The sequence below is a fragment of the Halichoerus grypus genome, chromosome X (genome assembly GCF_964656455.1).
Source record: "Halichoerus grypus chromosome X, mHalGry1.hap1.1, whole genome shotgun sequence".
Classification (NCBI taxonomy): Eukaryota; Metazoa; Chordata; class Mammalia; order Carnivora; family Phocidae; genus Halichoerus; species Halichoerus grypus.
The window spans coordinates 65591078-65611950 of record NC_135727.1 but is presented as its reverse complement, the minus strand read 5'-3'; the positions used below and the strand labels follow the sequence as shown (position 1 = coordinate 65611950).

The following is a 20873-nucleotide window of genomic DNA, read 5'->3' as shown; positions in this document are numbered from 1 at the left end:
GTGTTCTCATATTTTCCTTTAATTCTTTTTTTTTAGAGATTTATTTATTTTAGAGAGAGAGTGTGAGTGGGGGGTAGGGGCATAGGGAGAGGGAGAGAGAGAATCCTCAAGTAGATTGCCTGCTGAGCGTGGAGCCCGACATGGGGCTCCATCCCAGGACCCCGAGATCATGACCTGAGCCGAAATCAAGAGTCAGCCGACTGAGCCACCCAGGCACCCCCATCTGATTTTCTTGAATAATGCTTCCTGGATTGCTGAAAACTTTTATTTAATTTCCAAATTTCAAAAAAAGTTGGTTTTGACAGTTTTGACAGTTTCTCATTGCTTTTATGGAGGAGATAATTTTCAAAGGCCTTTACTACACCATTACTGATATTCTTCAGTAGATATTCTTGAATAAAAGCTTTGTAATTTGTTATATACTCTTTAGTCACTTTCCAGATCTTTAAAGGGTTGTTTTTTGAAACTTTTGTTCAATTTTATCATTGCTTTTGGGGGAAGGTCTTTGCTGAGCTCCACACACAGTCATTCCAGAAGTTCTGCTACTCCATTTTAGAATTTAATACCAAGCTGAACTATAACCTCACCCAAGACATAAGGCGAAATGCATTTTTAGACAAAGGTATAACACTTTTGTCATCCATTAACCTCTGTAAAAGTAATATTGAAGACTAAAAAATCTAGAGGGAAACAAGACATTGAGTTCAAGAAACAATAGATGTCAAATCCTCTATCACTGAGCAGTGACAGGAAGAGGGAGACTGACTTAGCGAGATCTTCTTCTATTTAACCTTTTGCAGCTTCCCGGGACCATATCTTTGTTCAATGTAATTTTATATAAAAACAGCATTCTAATGAACATATCTAAAGGATATTAATAGTGCAGATAAGATCTTGTATGTTCATCCCATGTTACAATTCATGTTTAATGGAGGAAAAAGTAGATTTCTGAATAACAAAACCTTTGTCTTTAACAGGTGAGAGGAATGACGTGTGCCTCCTGTGTACATAAAATAGAGTCTATCCTCACAAAACACAGAGGGATCTTCTACTGCTCTGTGGCCCTGGCAACCAACAAAGCACATATTAAATATGACCCGGAAATTATTGGTCCCAGGGATATTATCCATACGGTTGAAGTAAGTGGTAAGATTTTGCATTTCTGTGTTCTTACCTATTCAGTCAGCACTCCGTTGAATCACTTCTATTTTGTATCAGAGACAATGAAAAAGATCTGGTCCCTTGGATTACTCTCAATTAACATGTCTCAAATTTAACATAAATGTGTTTACAACCTTTTTTTTCTTGGTCTTTGTCAGGAAGAGTTAGGCAAAGGCATATTGGCACTATTAATCAGGAGTAGACTGAAGGTAGAACCACAAATCCTTTAAAAATATTTAGAAAATGGCAGTAAAGTACAATTTGTTATAAGATTAATTAATCATTAAGAAAGCAAGCATCATGCTAGATGCTTTATTGTACCTAGATCAAAGCAAGCAATGTAATTTTTAAAAATTTGTGTATAGTTGACACAACGATGTTATGTTAGTTTCAGGTATACAACATAGTGATTCAACAACTCAGTGGTTATGCTCTGCTCACCACAAGTGTAGCTAGCATGTGTCACCATACAACGCTATTCCAATACCATTGACTTATGTTTACTATGCTGTACCTTTTTTTTCCCAATGACTTAGTCATTCCTTAACTGGAAGCCTGTATCTCCCACTCCCCTTCACCCATTTTACCCATCTCCCATCTACCTCCCCTCTGGCAATCATCAGATTGTTCTCTGTATTTATAGGTCTGATTCTGCTTACAAATGATGTATTTTTAAGTATGAAATTTAAAAGACCAAACCCTTTTATTTGTCACAAACTTATCTCATGTTCTTCAATAAATCAAGTGGTAGTACATGTGAAAATGCTTTAAAAGTTTTAATGTGGTATAGCCTTGTTGTTATAATGATTGGAGCATATTAATAGTTCAGATAAGATCCTATTAGTATAGATAATAATACCATTAACATCTTTGTGAAGCTAGCATTATTGAGTATTTACTATGAGCCAGTTACCAAGATTGCAAAGCTTCAACTCTTAATTTAATTCTCACAAAGTGCTGTCATCTTCATTTTGGATGTGACGAAACCCAGGTTAAGAGAAGTTAAGTTAGTTGCCCAAAATCACATAGCTAGTAAGTGTCATAGTTGGGATTTGAGCCTGTTCTTTCTTTTTTTAAAAAAAGATTTTATTTATTTATTTGAGAGAGAGAGAGAGCTCGTGCAAGCAGGAGGGGGGAGAGGGAGAAGCAGACTCCTTGGGAGTCTGACACAGGGCTCGATCCTGGGACTTCACGATCATGACCTGAGCTGAAGGCAGATACTTAACTGACTGAGCCACCCAGGCGCCCTGAGCCTATTCTTTCTGACTCTAAAGCTCATGCTTGCTTTTTTCACTGTGCTGTGCTACACTGCCAACAAATGTAAGATGGCAACATTTTCCCTAGCAGTTGAAAATACAGTGTATGTTACTGTCTATGTGCATATGAGTCTTACTTATGTGTAGTTTTCTTTAATACTTCGTTTTATTAGGGAAATTTTTGTTCATGTTCTTTTTCTGATAGAAGAAGAGTAGAGACTGCATCTGCAAAGACTTGATACTATGGTGCTAACTTTTGTGGCCTATTACTCAATTTCCTGTACTTGTTTGGGGGATGGATGGATAGATAGATGTCAAAGCTAAAATTTTAAAAAAGTGATTAATGTACATCAATACTAGTGGATGATGCTTGTCTAAATGTAAGATTTGTGATTTTACTATTGAATTCTGTCTTTATTAGATCATCAAACACTGATTCTGCTTTTTTCTAAAATTACTTATTAGAGGCTTTAGCTTACTTTTTGATATAAGAATCTTAGGACAGCTGCGCTTGAGTTAAATCATTAGTTTGAGAACAGTAGGGTAGACATTAACTAGAGTTAAGGAACTATTCATTTCTTTGATGAAAGGCTATAAACAAAAGCAATTAAGAGAAGGGAGCATATTTTCATCTTTGCAGTCACCAGAGTGACTTGCACTCAGTAATTGAGTTGAATTCAAGTTCTTAATGACAGTACTGTGTCTTAGAATTTCTCTATGTAATATTTTTATATTCAGTGAAATAATTGTTTTCTCATGAATTTCCTTAGAGCTTAGGTTTTGAAGCTTCTTTGGTCAAGAAGGATCGATCAGCAAGTCACCTGGACCATAAACGAGAAATAAGACAGTAAGTTCTTTTGGTGTGTCAATGAAAAACAGATTTTGATTCTTTGTTACAGATTTTTTTAAGAGAGAGAAAGAGTGAGGGAGAGGCAGAGGAAGACGGAGAGAGAATCTTAAGCAGGCTCCACACTCAGCACAGAGCCTGATGCAGGGCTCGATCTCATGACTCTGAGATCATGACCTGAGCCGAAATCAAGAGTTGGATGTTTAACCAATTGTTATAACTTTAACATCCTGTTGACATGTCAGTTTTTACAATGTCATCCTTATATTGGGTGAAGTGGTCACAATTTGTATTTCCCTATAGTACATAGAACCTTTAACCATCAGCTACTTACTAAAATGATTTTTCTTTTCTATGTAAGGTGGAGACGGTCCTTCCTTGTGAGCCTCTTTTTCTGTATTCCTGTAATGGGGCTGATGATATATATGATGGTTATGGATCACCATCTTGCAACTCACCATAATAAGAACATGAGTCAAGAAGAAATGATCAACATTCATTCTTCTATGTTCCTGGAGCGCCAGATCCTGCCAGGATTGTCCATTATGAATTTGCTATCCTTTCTATTGTGTGTACCTGTACAGGCAAGTGAAATGGTAGCAAGTATATATGTTAATAATGAAAAATAGCAAAATGTGACAGGCAAGGCTATTTTCAATTGCAAAACAGATATTAGCCAGAAGTTTGATCATTTTATGCTAGATGCTCATAAAAATAATCTTAAACTGAGTGGTTAAAGTAGATAATAAATTCCATTTAACTCCTAAGGATATTGTTTAACAACAAAGCAGAGAAAAAGAGTTCAATTCACATTTAGATATGAATTTAGCATTCATATCTGCTGTTGCATATAACTTTATGTTTAAAGTAATAATAATAAAATAGATATTTTACTTATTTATATTTGTATTTAATATTCTATAGTAAACATATTAAAATTAATTATATTACTATTATATCAAGTATATTAATATATTTTAATTATTAACTTATTATATAAAATAAAATGATGGTGATAATGATAATATTATGTTATTATTTTAATTACTTATCCCTGATACTGAAGTACATTACTTTCTGTATGTTTTCAACTCTTCTTTTCAGATAAACTTTTACTATGGAACACTTCATCCAATAAATCTATTCCTTTTTCTGATCCTTATAAAAGGCAGTGATGATTTTAAGAACATCTTAGTATGTTTCTCTATACTAATGAAAAACAAGCTTTTCAGTTATGTTTACCAATGAAAACAGCCAGCAGTTCCAATAGCTTGTGATACTCCACTTAGGTTGAATTTTAGGCAGCGTGGCTGAGTTTTATGTAAAAAAACCATTGTCAAAAGAATGTAATTGTTTTCTTAGTTCTTGTTTGTGCTAGCATCTAAAAGAAAAATCTAAGAATCATCTGACTTTCTTTATATTATGGAATATCCGTTGGCTTATAGAGGACAGCTGCCAAGGACTTGTACAGCAATTTGGATCTCAACACACACATACCTGCTAAAATATGAACATTATTGTCTCAGCTTAAAATCTATCCTTAGTCACCATACAATACATCATGAGTTTTTGATGTGGTGATCTACGATCCATTGTTTTCGTATTGTATGGTGACTAACATAACATGATAAAATTAAAAAAATTTAAAAAAAAGAACTCAAGCTCTGGGGAAAAAAAAATCTATCCTTAGTGTTTACGGAGTAGTTAAAAGCAAAAGGAAATTAACCTTGAGACTGTATCTTTGTTACTGAGCTCTATATGTGAATTTCAACATTTTTTTAAACAGCAATAATTATTGTTTCTATATTACAGTTTTTTGGAGGCTGGTACTTCTACATTCAGGCCTACAAAGCACTGAAGCATAAAACTGCAAATATGGATGTACTGATTGTGCTGGCAACCACCATTGCATTTGCCTACTCTTTGGTTATTCTTCTGGTTGCAATGTATGAAAGAGCCAAAGTAAACCCTATTACTTTCTTTGATACACCTCCTATGCTATTTGTGTTTATTGCACTAGGCCGGTGGCTGGAACATATAGCAAAGGTAAAGTAAGAAAGAGTGACATTTGTTAAAATCTTGGATGGATAAGTGATCATATTTTCTAGACCAGTTTTTGGAAATATACATTGATTTATATAGTTAACAAAAGAAGTGCTTCCGTTTTGGTAACATTTTAAGTTAAATATTCCTTTAGAAGATTTACCGAACTTACGGAATTAATACTTTAGATAGGACAGTATATCCCTGTTTATTTTAAGAGAGAGACATTTGCTAAGTACTTACTTATATCACATTATTAATGGAAAAATTGATGTGACCACAAGATTTAAAATAATGATGGAAAAAATATTCACCCATAATCCCTTGCTATAATGGAAATTACTTTCTAATTCTGTTCTGCATACCTTTATATTTTACAGAGTGGCAAACATAGTATACATACTGGTTTATCCTTAACGCTAGAAAGTTTTTCCCCATTTTTGCAGTCCAGATATAATTATTTGGTATTTTCTAAGTAATATTCTGTCAAATCATTGTGCTGTAACTCACTAAACCATTTTGGTTTTGTTCTCAGTTAGATTGTTTCGCATTTTAAATTTTAGATAATCCTGCATTAAACATATTCGTGTTTAATAGTAATTTCTGTTGAATTAGTATCTTAGGATAAATTACGAAGTATGTGAGTAAAGGGCATAAATCCTTTTGTGGCTCATGCAACAAGTTTTAGCATTCTTTTGTCAATAAGAATATGTTAGTGAAGTAGTTTTACTACAACTTCATCAGCATTAACTCCTGTATAAATTCTTGCTAAGTTAGTAGGCATTAAATGGTGTCATAGAGTTGCTTTTGTTTGCATTTCTTCCATTAATAGCAGGAATAAACATTTTTCTACACATGAGGTATTTTATTTCTTCTTAAATTAATTGCCTAATGATGTCCTTTGCTCATGTACCTGAGTTCCTGATGTTTTTCCTATTAATTTATGTTACTTTTTTATAAATTATACCTAATAATACATTTTATATTTTGTATACTTCGTATTTTTGAAGTGAAACATTTTCGAATTTGAACTAATTAATATTCCTAAAGCTATCTTTTTGGCAAATGTTAAGTATTGTATCTTTATTTTAGGTAAAACCTGAGCTTTTTCTTCCTTAGCATTGTTAACATGTTTGTTTTAATTTATAGGGCAAAACATCAGAGGCTCTTGCCAAGCTAATTTCACTACAAGCTACAGAAGCAACTATTGTAACTCTTGACTCTGATAATATTCTCTTAAGGTATTTATTTTTATTCTTCCCCCTTATCTTTTTAACTTCTTACAAAAAATATCAAATACACCCAGAAGTAGAGAGAAGAGTATAATGAACCCACATCATCTATCTCCCAGATTTAACAATTATTCACATTTTGCCAAACTTCATCTATACATTCTATCTTTATATTGTTGCAGTAGTATTTTAAATTCCAGTCATGTTGGTTTATTGCTAAATATTCCGGTAGTATCTCTAAAAATAGGACATATTCTTATGTAACTATAATACCGTATTGCATTTAACAAAATTAACAATATCTTAAGATCATCTAATATGTATATAGTCTATTCTCATTTCTCCTGTTGTCTCCAAAAAGTTATTTATTTATTTTAGAGAGGGGGAGAGAGAGAGAGCGCAAGAGAGCAAGAGTGAGTGCACACACGTGAGTTGGGGGAGGAGCACATGGGGAAGAGCTGATGGGGAGGGAATGGGAAGGAGATAGAATCTCAAGCAGACCCTGCGCTGAGCACAGAGCCCAGAGCCCATTCCGGAACTTGATCTCACCCTGAGATCATGACCTGAGCAAAACCAAGAGTTAGATGCTTAACGGACTGAGCCACCCAGGTGCCCCATCTCCAAAAGTTTTGTTTCTTTCTTTGAAACGGAAATCAAACAAGAGCCATGTGTCAAAGCATTTGACTGACACATTTCTTTTAATATAGAACAGCTCTGGGACGCCTGGGTGGCTCAGTCGGTGAAGCGTCTGCCTTCGGCTCAGGTCATGATCCCAGGGTCCTGGGATCGAGTCCCGCATCCAGCTCCTTGCTCAGCAGGGAACCTGCTTCTCCCTCTGCCTGCCACTCCCCCTGTTTGCGTGTGTTCTCTCTCTCCCTCTCTCTGACAAATAAATAAAACCTTAAAAAAAATCTTTAATCTAGAACAGCTCTTCCCTCCTGTTCGCCCTCCCCCCTCCACGCCCTGCCCCTTACAGGTGACTTGTTAGATAACCACCCATCAGTTGTTCTGTAGAATATCACACAGTCTGAATTTAACTCTTTGCTTCCTTGTGGCATCATCTAACTTATTCTATAACTCCTGGCACCTGTAAACTGGAAGTTAGAGCTAAAGACTTGATAAGATTTCATTCTTTTTAAAAAAATTTCATTCTTTTGTATTTCTCATTTGTATACTCATAAAATTATGTAGGCAAATTTACACAATAAATTGTTTTTTTAAGATTTTATTTATTTATTTGTCAGAGAAAGAGAAAGAGAGCACAAGCAGGGGGAGCGGCAGGCAGAGGCAGAGGGAGAAGCAGGCTCCCCGTTGAGCACGGAGCCCAATGTGGGACTCGATCCCAGGACCCTGGGATCATGACTTGAGCCGAAGGCAGACACTTAACCAACTGAGCCACCCAGGTGTCCCATAAATTGTTTAATTAAATAAAACCCCTCACATTATTTTCTAAAGCTTTCATTTATTCTTTCAGTCACTACTGAACGAATATATCCTTTGTGCCAGGTACTGAGCTGTTCCCCAACAGTAAACAGGACTGACATTGTAGCTCCCAGCTTAAATGTTAGGTCTAGTTTCCATTGGTAGCAATTATGGAGCCACAAGCTTGACATAAACCAGTAAGCTTGCATGGAAAGATCAGAGTGAGAAACATATTTTCCCAGTGCTTTTTATTTTAACTCCTATCCAGTGAAGAACAAGTGGATGTGGAGCTCGTTCAACGTGGAGACATCATTAAAGTGGTTCCAGGAGGCAAATTTCCAGTGGATGGTCGTGTTATTGAAGGACATTCTATGGTAGATGAGTCCCTTATCACAGGTATGTTCTTTCAGAGCATCATGACATGAAAGTAAAGTGAATCCAAAGTGTTAATAAAAAACAGGAATAAAAGGTGGAGAGCTTTTTGTAGAAACTATGGAATGACTAAATGATGAGTAAAGAGAATAGGAATTCTTTTTAAGACTGTATTAAATAAATTTCTGTAGATTTACTTTGTGTTTTTTCATTATGCTACTGAAAGCTTTTTTCACTGAGGATTGTTAATTACTAGAATGTGTAACCAAAGGCAGTTGTCTCATTCTGATGTAGAGCCCAAGAGACTTTGGCAGATTTTCCTGAGCAAGTACCTATTTGTTTTCCTGCCCTAAACTCTGGTCTGGTCGGAGCTGGAGTATGACTCTGGGTTTTCCACATCAGGGTCTGCTCGAAGAAATTAGGCCTTGGAGTAGTGTTAGAGAGCTTAGATAACTAAGGCCAATCTGGAACAGAACCAAAAGAATACCTTTCCTGTCTGAACCCTCGGGATAGTCCCAGAAGAGGCTCAGTTTATGGACTATGAGGAAATAATTTCAGACTCTGTATTTCTCAATAGGGTGCTATTGCCAGTTCAGATGGGACAATTCTTCTGGGGGGACTGCGTGCACATTGTAATACATTTAGTATCCCTGACCCTGGCCCACTAAATTGGAGTAGGAGCACCCCATGCTCCACCAGTAGTTATTATAAACAAGAACTCCCACATTTCTAAGTGCTCCTTGGGAACATATTGAGGACCAATGATCTAAGACTAGGGAGCAGCTTTAAAAGTGTCTGACACACAAATTCGTGAAGCGTTCCATATTTAAAAAAAAAAGTTTCTGCGTATAAGAGCTGACTTAATAGATTGTTCTAGTTTAAGATATGTGTCCCTGGGGTTGGCCCAGAACTGACATAAGGAAAAAGGGAGGGCAACCTTCACCTAGGCATTTATCCAGATTCTATGAAGTAAGAATCTCCTTTCTACATATTTTTGACAGTTAATAAATAACAGCACGTTTCAAGATAGTATGTATTTATGCTCCCTAAATCTGTCTTCACTCCTTATACAGGGGAGGCAATGCCTGTGGCTAAGAAATCTGGCAGCACAGTAATCGCCGGTTCCATTAACCAGAATGGGTCACTACTTATCCGTGCAACCCATGTTGGAGCTGACACAACGCTTTCTCAAATTGTTAAACTTGTGGAAGAGGCACAAACATCAAAGGTAACTTAATTCCCTGGGAGAAACAGAAAGTATTTTTTTTAAAAGACTGCTCAGTGTAAATCTTGATCTAGTGTTTATGTTTTCCTTTAACTCCAGTTGCATTAATAGGGAGATTATTAAAATATTTGTGTGCAATACCAAATATACTCTGTATTCATTATCAAAAAAGGACACTTTGATACATGTATTATTATTATTATTGTTATTATTAATATTCTAGGCTCCTATCCAGCAGTTTGCAGACAAACTCAGTGGCTACTTTGTTCCTTTTATTGTTATTGTTTCCATCGCTACCCTCTTGGTTTGGATTATAATTGGATTTCTGAATTTTGAAATTGTGGAGACCTACTTTCCTGTAAGTGACTTGTAACAACTCTTTACCATACATAAAACAGTTTGTGAATCTTTTGCATAAACTATTAATTGGAAAATAACTTTAATAATCACTAGTATCTTTATGGGCCTGCAATGGGAGAGTAATAAAAATAACATTTGCATTTCTATAAATATAAAAATTTCCTCCTGGAAAGATTTTTTTTCATTATTTTTATTACTTTTTCATTATTTTCATTATGATTTTCCCAAAGCAAGTACTGAACTTTTATATTTTATACCCAGTCTCATTCTCAACATGACTCTGCTTTCTCAAAGGACTGTAGATAATATTGAGAAAAACCTTGGGGTCTCAGCTCTGCCATATACCATCAGTGTGATCTTAGGTCAAATTAATTTCTCTCTGAGCTTCAGTTTCCTCATTTGTAAAGTGAGATTCTAATAATACCCATCCTGCATAACTTGCAGTTGTTGTGAAAGTTAAATAAGATGATATATCGGAAACACTTTGTAATTTATTAAATGCTTTATAAATATAGGGTAATATTAGTGCCTGTTCCTCTGTAGTTCTATGATAGTCTCTAAAGTATGGTGTTGTAAAGTGGTAAAGTAGACCTGGATTGTGCCTCATATTATATAACCTTTAAGTCACTTCTGTTATCCTTGGTTTTGTCACCTGTAATGTAGTGATAATAATACCTAAATTGCAAGATTGGAATTAGTGTAGGTGAAAACATGCACATATGACATATATTAAAGCATAAGCTTTCATGTCTATGAAAGTCCCTTCCAACTGTTTCTGTATAGATAAATACCTCTTAGGTGAATGCTTAGTTTAAGTATTTGAGAACTTTGTAAGAACCTAGCACCATAAAGTCATTACTACTAAGAAAGTCTTACTTTGTTGTATTTCTTTATTTTTAAAAATGCCATGCTGTACACTGTTTCATGTTGTTTGTCCCTTCAGTTAAAGAACAAGTAGAATCAGGAGAGTGAGGGTGAGACGTAGAGCCTTATTGGGGACCTGAAGAGACACTTGTCGCCAAGAAGAACATTTTGAAGATTTTGTTGTCTAGAAGAGGTGTCTCTGGGATCTCACTTCTATATATTTACTGAAGATTGGAAAAGAATTAAATTAGGGCCATGGGGACACAGAAGGTCACAGTACCTCTGATCTTTGCCATCTCCATTGATAAAATAGACTCTTTCCAGTTTGGCTCTTTCCAGTCATCAATGCTCCTGAGACAATCATAAAGGATTTTCTCAATTATTCATTGGAAGAGAAGTTAGAAGACTCCCCCACTCAGGTGCTACTCACTTCCCTTTGGTCCTTGTCTGTGGCCATCTTCTCCATTAGTGGTATGACTGGCTCCTTTTCCACTGGACTTTTTGTCAACAGCTTTGGCAGGCACAATTCAGTGCTTATTGTCAACCTATTGGCTGTTGCTGGTGGCTGCCCTATGGTTTTCCAAATTAGCGGAGTCTGTTGAAATGCTGATCCTGAGGGGCCCCTGGGTGGCTCAGTTGGTTAAGCGGCTGCCTTCGGCTCAGGTCATGATCTCGGGGTCCTGAGATTGAGCCCCACCTCGGTCTCCCTGCTTGGTGGGGAGTCTGCTTCTCCCTCTCCCTCTGCTGCTCCCCCTGCTTGTGCTCTCTTGCTTGTGCGCTCTCGTTCTCTCTCTCTCTCTCACTCAAGTAAATGAATGGAATCTTGGAAAAAAAAAAAAAAGAAATGCTGAACCTGGGCCAATAGATTATTGACCTCTTCTGCAGATACTGCACAGGTTTTGTGCCTATGTGCATTGGAGAGATATCTCCTACCTGCCCCATGGTGGCAGGTCGGGGGGCTTTGGCATTCCTAACCAGCTAGGCATTGTCAGGATTCTGGTGGCTTACATATTTGGTCGAAAGTCATCTTGGAGATTGAAGAGCTTTGGCCTCTGCTGTTGGACTTCACCATCATTCTAGCTGTCCTACAAAGTACAGCCCTTCCATTTTGCCCTAAAAGTCCTAGATTCTTGGTCATTAACAGAAGGGAAGAGGAGAGTGCCAAGGAGATCTTCTAGTGATTGTGGGGTACCCAGGATGTGACTCAGACAGGACATCAGGGAGATGAAAAATGAGGGTGCTAGGATCGCACAAGAAAAGCAAGTCACTGTGCTGGAGCTCTTCAGCGTGCGCAGCTACTGACAGCGTATCGTCATTTCCACCATGCTCCAGCTCTCCCAGCAGCTCTCTGGAGTCAGTGCTGTGTTCTGTTACTGAATAGGAATCTTCAAAGATGCAGGTGTTGGGGAGCCATTGGTGTGGGTGTGGTTGAATATTGTCTTCATGGTAGTTTCTCTGTTTTTGATGGAAAGGGCAGGGAGGAAGACTACATCTGACTGGTCTTGGAGGGATGGTTTTTTGTTCCATTCTCATGACTGTTTTCATTGTTATTAAAGGACAAGTATAACTGAATGGGCTTTGTCTGTATTACAGCTGTCTTGGTCTTCATGCCCTTTTTTGAAATTGGTCCAGGCTCCATTCCCTGGTGTAGTGTGGCTAAACTCTTCAGCCAGGGACCCCACCCAGCTGCAATGGCAGGGGCTGGTTTTTCCAACTGGACCTCCAACTTTTTTGGTTGGGCAGCTCTTCCCCCTCAGCTGCATTCTGTTTAGGAGCGTGCGTTTGTATTGTCTTCACTGGCTTCCTTGTTATCTTCTTGGTGTTTAGTCCCTGAGACCCATGGCAGGACTTTTGAGGAAATTACATAAGCCTTGGAATGGCAGGTGAAAGAGGCCAGTAGAGCTGACAAAGGCCCCATTGTGGAGATAAACAGCACCCTTCCCGTTAAGGAGGTCTAAGCCATGCTTCCTTCCTGTCTCCCTACCAACACGAAGAAGCAAACTCTCCCTGAATGAGAGAGAGAGATTGAGAGAGAGAGAGAGAGACCTCATCAGGTTGTAACCCAGGACTGTTTCTGAATGCTGCTACTTGATTCCTTTCTCTTCCCACATACTTCATGAGCACTCAGAGGAACCCAGTGCTGGAGTTAGTTTTATCTTCAATGGATTTTTAAGCATTTTATTGCTTGGACATTCTCTTCTGTTTAGGAGAGACCAAGTGAACCTTCCTTCATTTCAAAAGGAATTGGCTGCTTGGCATATGACAGCTTTGCCAGCTTTTCCTCCCTCGGGTTCTATATTGCCTCACAAGGACATACAGGAGTGTTAAGAGTGAGGTTCAGTCTCCCCCACCCCAGACTTAACAGGAAGCAGATCTACATGCGTGTGGAGGGCAGAGAGGGATTAAATAAGAGCACCTTCCTTGCTTCTATACAGCTCTGCAGAAAAAATTAATTGGAGTTTTATTTATCTTCTGGTATTATTACATAAATATTTAGTTCTTTAAGTGTAAAGCAATTTTACCAAATAATGAGAACATAAGGAAATTGAGCGTAGAGGGAGGTGCTTAAAGAGAGGTTATAGGGTGGAAGATTTAATAGTGGAGAAGTCAAGGTGCAATAAGAAGGGAAGACTCTAGAAAGAAATGTAATCTGTTATTGAAGCGTACATGATGTGGTGTGTGAGATTTGCCTCTTAACAATTCCTGTCCTTCAGGTGGAAACTCTCAGGTTTAACTTCTCAGGAAAGTCATGTGCCTATATTAAGAAGCTACTGGTTTCCTTTGGAACTTTTTTCTTTGTTGAAGATTATATGTAGTATTACTTGAAATCTAGGATGATTACTAAAATAGGCATTGTAGTTAATGGTGGTTGATGGATTCTAATTTTGGATGGAGTCTAGAGAAGGGAAGATTAATTCCAGAAATCCCTTCTCCCCTCAGTGGACCAAAAAAGTTCTTGCCCATGTAGCGGACTCTTTTTTTCTTTTTTTCTTTTTTTAAACTACTCCTAACCACCCATCTGGTGGGGGAGACCTCCAAATGAGCAACCCAATTTTGTTTTTTAGGAGATTTTAATTGTTGATTTTTATTTTTTTGAAAGTTTTAATTTTAATTCCAGCTAGTTAACATACAGTGTTATATTAGTTTCAGGTATACAATATAATGATTCAATAATTCCATACATCACCCAGTGCTCATCATGACAAGTCCACTCCTTAATCCCCATCACCTGTTTAACTCATCCCTCTATCCACCTCCCCTCTGGTAACTATCAGTTTATTCTCTATAGTTAAGAGTCTGTTTCTTGGCTTGTCCCACTCTCTCTAGCTTTTTTTTCCCTTTGTTTGTTTGTTTTGTTTCTTAAATTCTACATATAAGTGAAATCATATGGTATTTGTCTTTCTCTGACTGACTTATTTTGCTTAGCTATAATGCTAGCTGTCTAGCTCCATCCATGCGGTTACAAATGGGAAGATTTTATTCTTTTTGATGGCTGAGTAATATTCCATTGTAAATATATACCACATCTTCTTAATCATTCATCAGTTGATGGACAGTTGGCTTGCTTCCATATCTTGGCTATTATAAATAATGCTGCCATAAACATAGGGGTGCATGTATCCATTTGAATTAGTGTTTTTGTATTCTTTGGGTAAATACCCAGTAGTGCGATTGCTGGGTCGTAGGATAGTTCTGTTTTTAATTTTTTGAGGGATCTCCATACTGTTTTCCAGAGTGGCTGCACCAGTTCCCACCAATGGTGTAAGAGGGGTTTTCTCCACATACTCACCAACACCCGTATTTTTCTTGTGTTGTTGATTTTAGCCATTCTGACAGGTGGGAGGTTGTATCTCATTGTGGTTTTGATTTGCATTTCCCTGATGATGAGTGATGTTAAGCATCTTTTCATGTGTCTGTTGGCCATCTGTATGTCTTCTTTGGAGAAATGTCTATGCCTGTCTTCTCCCATTTCTTGACTGGATTTTTTGTTGTTTTTTTTTTGGGGGGGGTGTTGAGTTTGGTAAATTCTTTATAGATTTTGGATACTAACCCCTTACCAGAATATGTTGTTTGCAAATATCTTCTCCCATTCTGTAGGTTGCCTTTTAGTTTTGTTGACTGTTTCCTTTGCTGTGCAGAAGCTTTTTATCTTGATGAAGTCCCAATAGTTCATTTTTGCCCTTGTCTCCGGAGATGTGTCTAGTAAGAAGTTGCAACGGTCTAGGTCAAAGAGGTTGCTGCCTGTGTTGTGCTCTAGGATATTGATGGTTTCCTGTGTCAGATTTAGGTCTTTCATCCATTTTGAATTTATTTATTTTTTTGTATGGTGTAAGAAAGTGGTCCAGTTTCCTCATTTTGCATGTCGCTGTCCAGTTTTCCCAACACCATTTGTTGAAGAGACTTTTTCCCACTGGATATTCTTTCCTGCTTTGTTGAAGATTGATTGACCATATAATTGTGGGTTTATTTCTGGGTTTTCTATTCTGTTCTATTGGTTTATGTATCTATTTTTGTGCCAGTACTATACTGTTTTCATTCCTACAGCTTTGTAATATAACTTGAAGCCTGGAATTATGACGCCTACAGCTTTGTTTTGCTTTTTCAAGATTGCTTTGGCTATTCGGGGTCTTTTGTGGTTCCATATAAATTTTAGGATTGTTTGATCTAGTTCTGTGAAAAATGCTGTTGGTATTTTGATAGGTATTACATTAAATTTGTAGATTGCTTTGGGTAGTATAGACTTTTTTTTACAGATTTATTTATTTTAGAGGGAGAGAGTGAGCATGAGCAGGGGGAGGGGCAGAGGAAGAGGGAGAAAATCCTCAAGCAGACTCCCCGCTGAGCATGGAGCCCAGGACCCTGAGATCACAACCTGAGCTGAAATCAAGAGTCAGCCACCCAACCAGCTGAGCCACCCAGGTGTCCTGGGTAGTATAAACATTTTAATAATATGTGTTCTTCTGATCCATGAGCATGGAATATTTTTCCATTTCTTTGTGTCATCTTCAATTTCTTTCATCGGTGTTTTAGTTTTCAGAGTACAGGTCTTTCACCTCTTTGGTTAGGTTTATTCCTAGGGATATTATTATTTTGGTGAAATTGTAAGTGGGATTATTTTCTTAATTTCTCTTTCTGCTGCTTCATTATTGGTGTGTAGAAATGCAACAGATTTTTGTAGATTGATTTTATATCCTGCTACTTCAGTGAATTTGTTTATCAGTTCTAGCAGTTGTTTGGTGGAGTCTTTCAGGTTTTCTATATATAGTATCATGTCATGTGCAGATAGTGAAAGTTTTACTTCTTCCTTACCGATTTGGATGCCTTTTATTTCTTTTTGTTGTCTGATTGCTGTGGCTAGGACTTCTAGTACTGTGTTAAATAAAAATGGTTAGAGTGGACAACCTTGTCCTGTTCCTGATTTTAGGGAAGAGCTCTCCATTTTTCTCTATTAAGGATGATGTTAGCTATGGGTTTTTCATAAATGGCCTTTATTATGTCGAGGTATATTCTCTCTAACCCTACTTGTTGAGTGTTTTTATCACGAATGGATGTTGTACTTTGTCAAATGCTTTTTCTGCATCTATTGAAATGATGGTATGATTCTTACTCTTTCTCTTATTGATGTGGATTTTTATTTTGTTGTAAGCTGAAGCTTTAAAAGAATTCAGAGGAGAATGTTCATAGCTAACTTTGAATTTGTAACCTCAGCTCTGGAAGAGGATTTTTCCTGAACAATTATTATCTTGTTGATGTATGTTGTTGCTTTGGCATCATCATATGCTTGTTCATCTGTTACCATGTCAAGTTACCCTTGTTACCATGTTTCCATTGTATTAGGTCAAGTGCCCTTAGGGGCCCATACATTTGAGATAGTGTGAGTAAATGTGCAGTGTAGCCCACACTTGAGAGAGTATGAATGTATATGTACTGTCACTTTGCTCTAGTTGGAAGTAGTTTATTGGTAGCTTGTTTCCTCTGTGTTCCTACAACCCCCTTTTGGATAGAATCTGTTAAACATCTCTCTGTGTATAAATGACACTGCCTCTGCTCTGTGGAATTTGTGTCTATGGCTTTTTTCCAAACTTTAGTGTTCTGTCTCATGTGGCTACCTTTCCTTGTTGGAGAGTTGGGGGAGAACTCCTTAAATCTTGAGATTGAGGGTGGAGGATTCTGTCTTGCTCTAGACCCAGACAATGGAAATAGTTAAGAAGAGTGTGAGATCAGGACTTGGGGCCTCTTGGAGGCACTGGAGGGGAATTGTGGGGGAGAGGGGGGTTTTCTTTTAAGGGGATAAAAAACGAAGACTTCTAACTCTGGAACATTTCAGGGAGTTAGATGAGATGGAGGGATTTATGCTTGCCACAGGTCACGGACACCTCCACAGATCATCTAGTTTCCTAGTATTTTTATAAATGGAAATTGGGCCCCATGACAGTTACTGCCTTTTCCCCTTTTCATATGTTGTTTGATCTCCCTTTCTCTCCTTTGTGCTTACACATTCCAGGCCCTTTAGCCAAACCCTAGCGTTGGTGGTATAGTGGTGAGCATAGCTGCCTTCCTTTAGCCAAACCCTTGCCTATGACAGTATTTTAGTTACCAGTTCTCACGGTTCCCTCTGGTCGTTGAGCCTTGGGATAAAAACTCACAGAGCTATGGAATGGGACTTTGTTGGAACAGGTGACTTCTTCTAATTGCACCTGTGTTTCTGGGTCCTCAAAAACAGTGGGTTGGCAGTAATGCAGTGTGGAAGTTTTCCCATTTCTCAGTGACCAGATTGTGAATATTTCCAAGTGGATTTTTCTGTTATAATGTTACTGTGGTTCTTTGTTTTGAAATAAAAATTCTGAATGTAAAAAAAAAAAAGAACAGGTAGAATCAAAAAACTATGTATCTACTTCATGATATATGGTCATTAGTATAATATAAAAACTTTTTAAAAGATTTTATTTATTTATTTGACAGAGAGAGAGAGCACAAGCAGGGGGAGCAGCAGGCAGAGGGAGAGGGAGAAGCAGGCTCCCCACTGAATAGAGAGCCCGATGCAGGGCTCAATCCCAGGACCCTGGGATCATGACCTGAGCCGAAGGCAGCTGCTTAACCGACTGAGCCACCCAGGCACCCCTAAAAATTTTTTTAAATGATTCACATTGGCTAATTACACATTGAACAAGAAGATTGCTGAGAAGTATTTTGGAATGTGTATCCCTTAGGGATTTTTCTCATGAGTTCAGGGAGTGCTTAGGAGATTTCCCCTAATACTGTCGGTTGTATTTACTCACACAGCAAATATTCAATGTCACTAAGAGCTGTATACTACCTGATATACTCAGCTCACACTGTTATGTTCAAAAGAATTTTACTGAAATAGGAGTAAGCTTCCTTTGCATGCTGGGTGATTTTTCCATTGTCTTTAAAGTATAGTGTGAAAGGCAGATTTATGGTCCTAGTATACAGAGATTCAAAATTCTTTTTCTTCAGGATCAGATTTGCTGAGAATTAGGTCCCATATTTGCAGCTATTTTTGAAAATCCCTAGTAAAAGCACTCATTCTCAATATAGAGGTAAAAAGCTGACTTTCATGTTCTTTAGATGAACTGCATAGTTTGTAACTCTGGAATCCACAAAATTGAATTCCTAATTTTAGGACTATGACTTGTTTACCAGTAATGTCGCAATTTCTTATATTCATACAAGAAGAAAAAAGGTGTTTTTTTACTAGTAACCAAATTGTATACATTGGCAGCTAAGTAGGATTATGTGTGACTTGAAAAATGTGGTTTTATTTAAATAGAGTTAAGCTTTGTTCCTTTTGTTTTATACAGCTCTAGATCAATAACCAAAATTCATGCCTTTCTCCTAAAGGGATATAACAGAAGTATCTCCCGAACAGAAACGATAATACGCTTTGCTTTCCAAGCCTCTATCACAGTTCTGTGCATTGCATGCCCCTGTTCACTGGGACTAGCCACTCCGACTGCTGTGATGGTGGGTACAGGAGTAGGCGCTCAAAATGGCATACTAATCAAAGGTGGCGAGCCATTGGAGATGGCTCATAAGGTAAGATAGTCCCCAGAACTAAGAATTGTCCCATCCAAACTGGCAATAGCACCCCTATTGAGAAAGAATCCAGAGTTATTTCTACATGGTCCATAAGCCGAGCTTCTTCTGGGACTATCCTGAGGGTTGAGGTAGGAAGGGTGTTATTTTGGTTCTGTTCTGGATTGGTCTTAGTTATCTAAGATCTCTAAAACTACTCCAGGCCTACTTTCTCAGAGCAGACCCTGATGTGGAAAAAGTGGAGTCCTCTTCCAGTTTAGATTAGAAATGTCTTCAGGTCAGGAAGACAGGACGGGTATTTGCCCAGGAAAAATGCGACCCCATGTTTGTGTTCTTCACCGTGAGATGGTGCTTATAGTAACATTGCAGTTTCTTTGCCTTTCCCACTAGCTGACAGTTTGCAGCTATGACTTCAAAAATATAATCTTATCCCTCATCTCTCTCATATTAGGATTTCCAAAACAATTTCAATCAAGGCTACTTGACTTCAACTAAAACCATGTTCCTTCTAATATGTTCTTATTGTGAGGATATAAACTATATACAGATGCATGTAGTAAACACAGAACACAGCTTAGAACAGATTTGGAACCTCATATAACCAGTGAATACAAGCTGTTAGTGTTTATAGTAATTTTTTATTGACTTTGATATAATTTCAAACTTAAGAATTGAAAGAACAGCATAAAGAACTCCTGTATATCCTTTACTGCAGATATCAGGTTCCTTTCCTAAGAACAAGGACATTCTCTTGCATAATCATAGTACAGAGATCAAAATCAAGAAATTGACATTGCTGTAATACTGTTATCTAACCGTGAGTCCATATTCCAGTTTCCTCAGTTGTTTCCATAGTACTCTTTATAGCTATTTTTTCTCTTGTTCAGAATTATGCTTTGTATTTCATTATTATATCTCTTTTCATCTTGGTTCCTCAAGCTATTCATTTTTCGAGGTTTGTATTCCAATTTTACTGTGGGGTGACTGTGTTCTCTAAGTCCAGATTCTTCCTTTTTCCTGTCTGGGCTCAATTTCCCTCATGGGTTCACTGAGCTGTCTCTTCTCAGACCAAGCTTCTCATCTAGACCCAATAAAGTCAAAGCAAACCAGCAGGTCTTATCTGGTGCTCACTTCAACTTAATTACTTACCTTTCTCTTATAATCATATGCCTACTGCCCAGATTTCCACTACAGTTCTGGAATTCGTTAGTATTGAAAGCTTTTCTCTTTCCCTGAGGCAGAGTCAATTCTTAAGTACTTATTAACAGTCAACTATTAACAATTAGCTCTAGTTGTTTAACATATATTCACAGTATGGTTGAACATTTGCAAGGGAGGGCTATTAGATGTAACTTAGAGTATCTTTCCCCTTATTCTCCCTTACTTTTGCTCACTCAAAGACAGTTCAACTCCAATTAAGTCAAAGGTCAATTTATTAAGAAACAAAATATTCATCTGTCAAAGTAAACCTATTTCTTATTTTTGGAAAGGTAGTATTAAGGACTATCAAGTCATATAGGTGCAGTGTATTTTAATTTTCTTACAGGTGAAGGTAGTGGTGTTTGATAAGACTGGAACCATTACCCATGGAACCCCAGTAGTGAACCAAGTAAAGGTTCTAGTGGAAAGTAACAGAATATCACGCAGTAAGATCCTGGCCATCGTGGGAACTGCTGAAAGTAACAGTGAACACCCTCTAGGAGCAGCCATAACCAAGTACTGCAAGCAGGTACAATTTTTCCTTTGTTTATTAATGTAGTTGTCCTCTACAGGAATTACACAGACCAAATCCAAACTGGCGTTTGTGATTTACATATATAGTTGGTAGGAGGCTCGAGAGACTTGTATTTTCTCAATTTATTTTAGAATATGTGTTAGTTTCTTTATACAGAAGAGTATAAAGATGAAAGCAGAACTTGACTATAATTTTATCACACGGATAACCCCTGTTGACTAAAAAATTAAAACGTAATGCATACAGAGAGTTACATAATGAAAAAGGAAAGCCTCATTCCCTGCCCCCTTTCATAATT

General features: G+C 37.5%; 1 protein-coding gene and 1 pseudogene across 4 annotated transcripts in view; both read left to right on the top strand.

Annotated features, from left to right (window-relative positions):
- The window catches only part of ATP7A (ATPase copper transporting alpha), a 141398-nt gene that overhangs the window by 97861 nt on the left and 22664 nt on the right, over nt 1-20873 (top strand). For all 4 annotated transcript variants that reach the window (XR_013444675.1, XM_078064652.1, XM_078064650.1 and 1 more), the window contains 10 exons: nt 978-1139; nt 3188-3264; nt 3626-3848; nt 5077-5310; nt 6457-6548; nt 8230-8357; nt 9407-9561; nt 9782-9916; nt 18646-18840; nt 20387-20569. Coding sequence is in view for 3 of the 4 variants with exons in the window: in XM_078064652.1 (XP_077920778.1) it covers nt 978-1139; nt 3188-3264; nt 3626-3848; nt 5077-5310; nt 6457-6548; nt 8230-8357; nt 9407-9561; nt 9782-9916; nt 18646-18840; nt 20387-20569 (1584 nt within the window). In the remaining variant the exon portion in view is untranslated. The remainder of the gene's footprint in view (nt 1-977; nt 1140-3187; nt 3265-3625; nt 3849-5076; nt 5311-6456; nt 6549-8229; nt 8358-9406; nt 9562-9781; nt 9917-18645; nt 18841-20386; nt 20570-20873) is intronic.
- On the top strand, nt 10769-13025 carry LOC118528003 (solute carrier family 2, facilitated glucose transporter member 3-like; annotated as a pseudogene).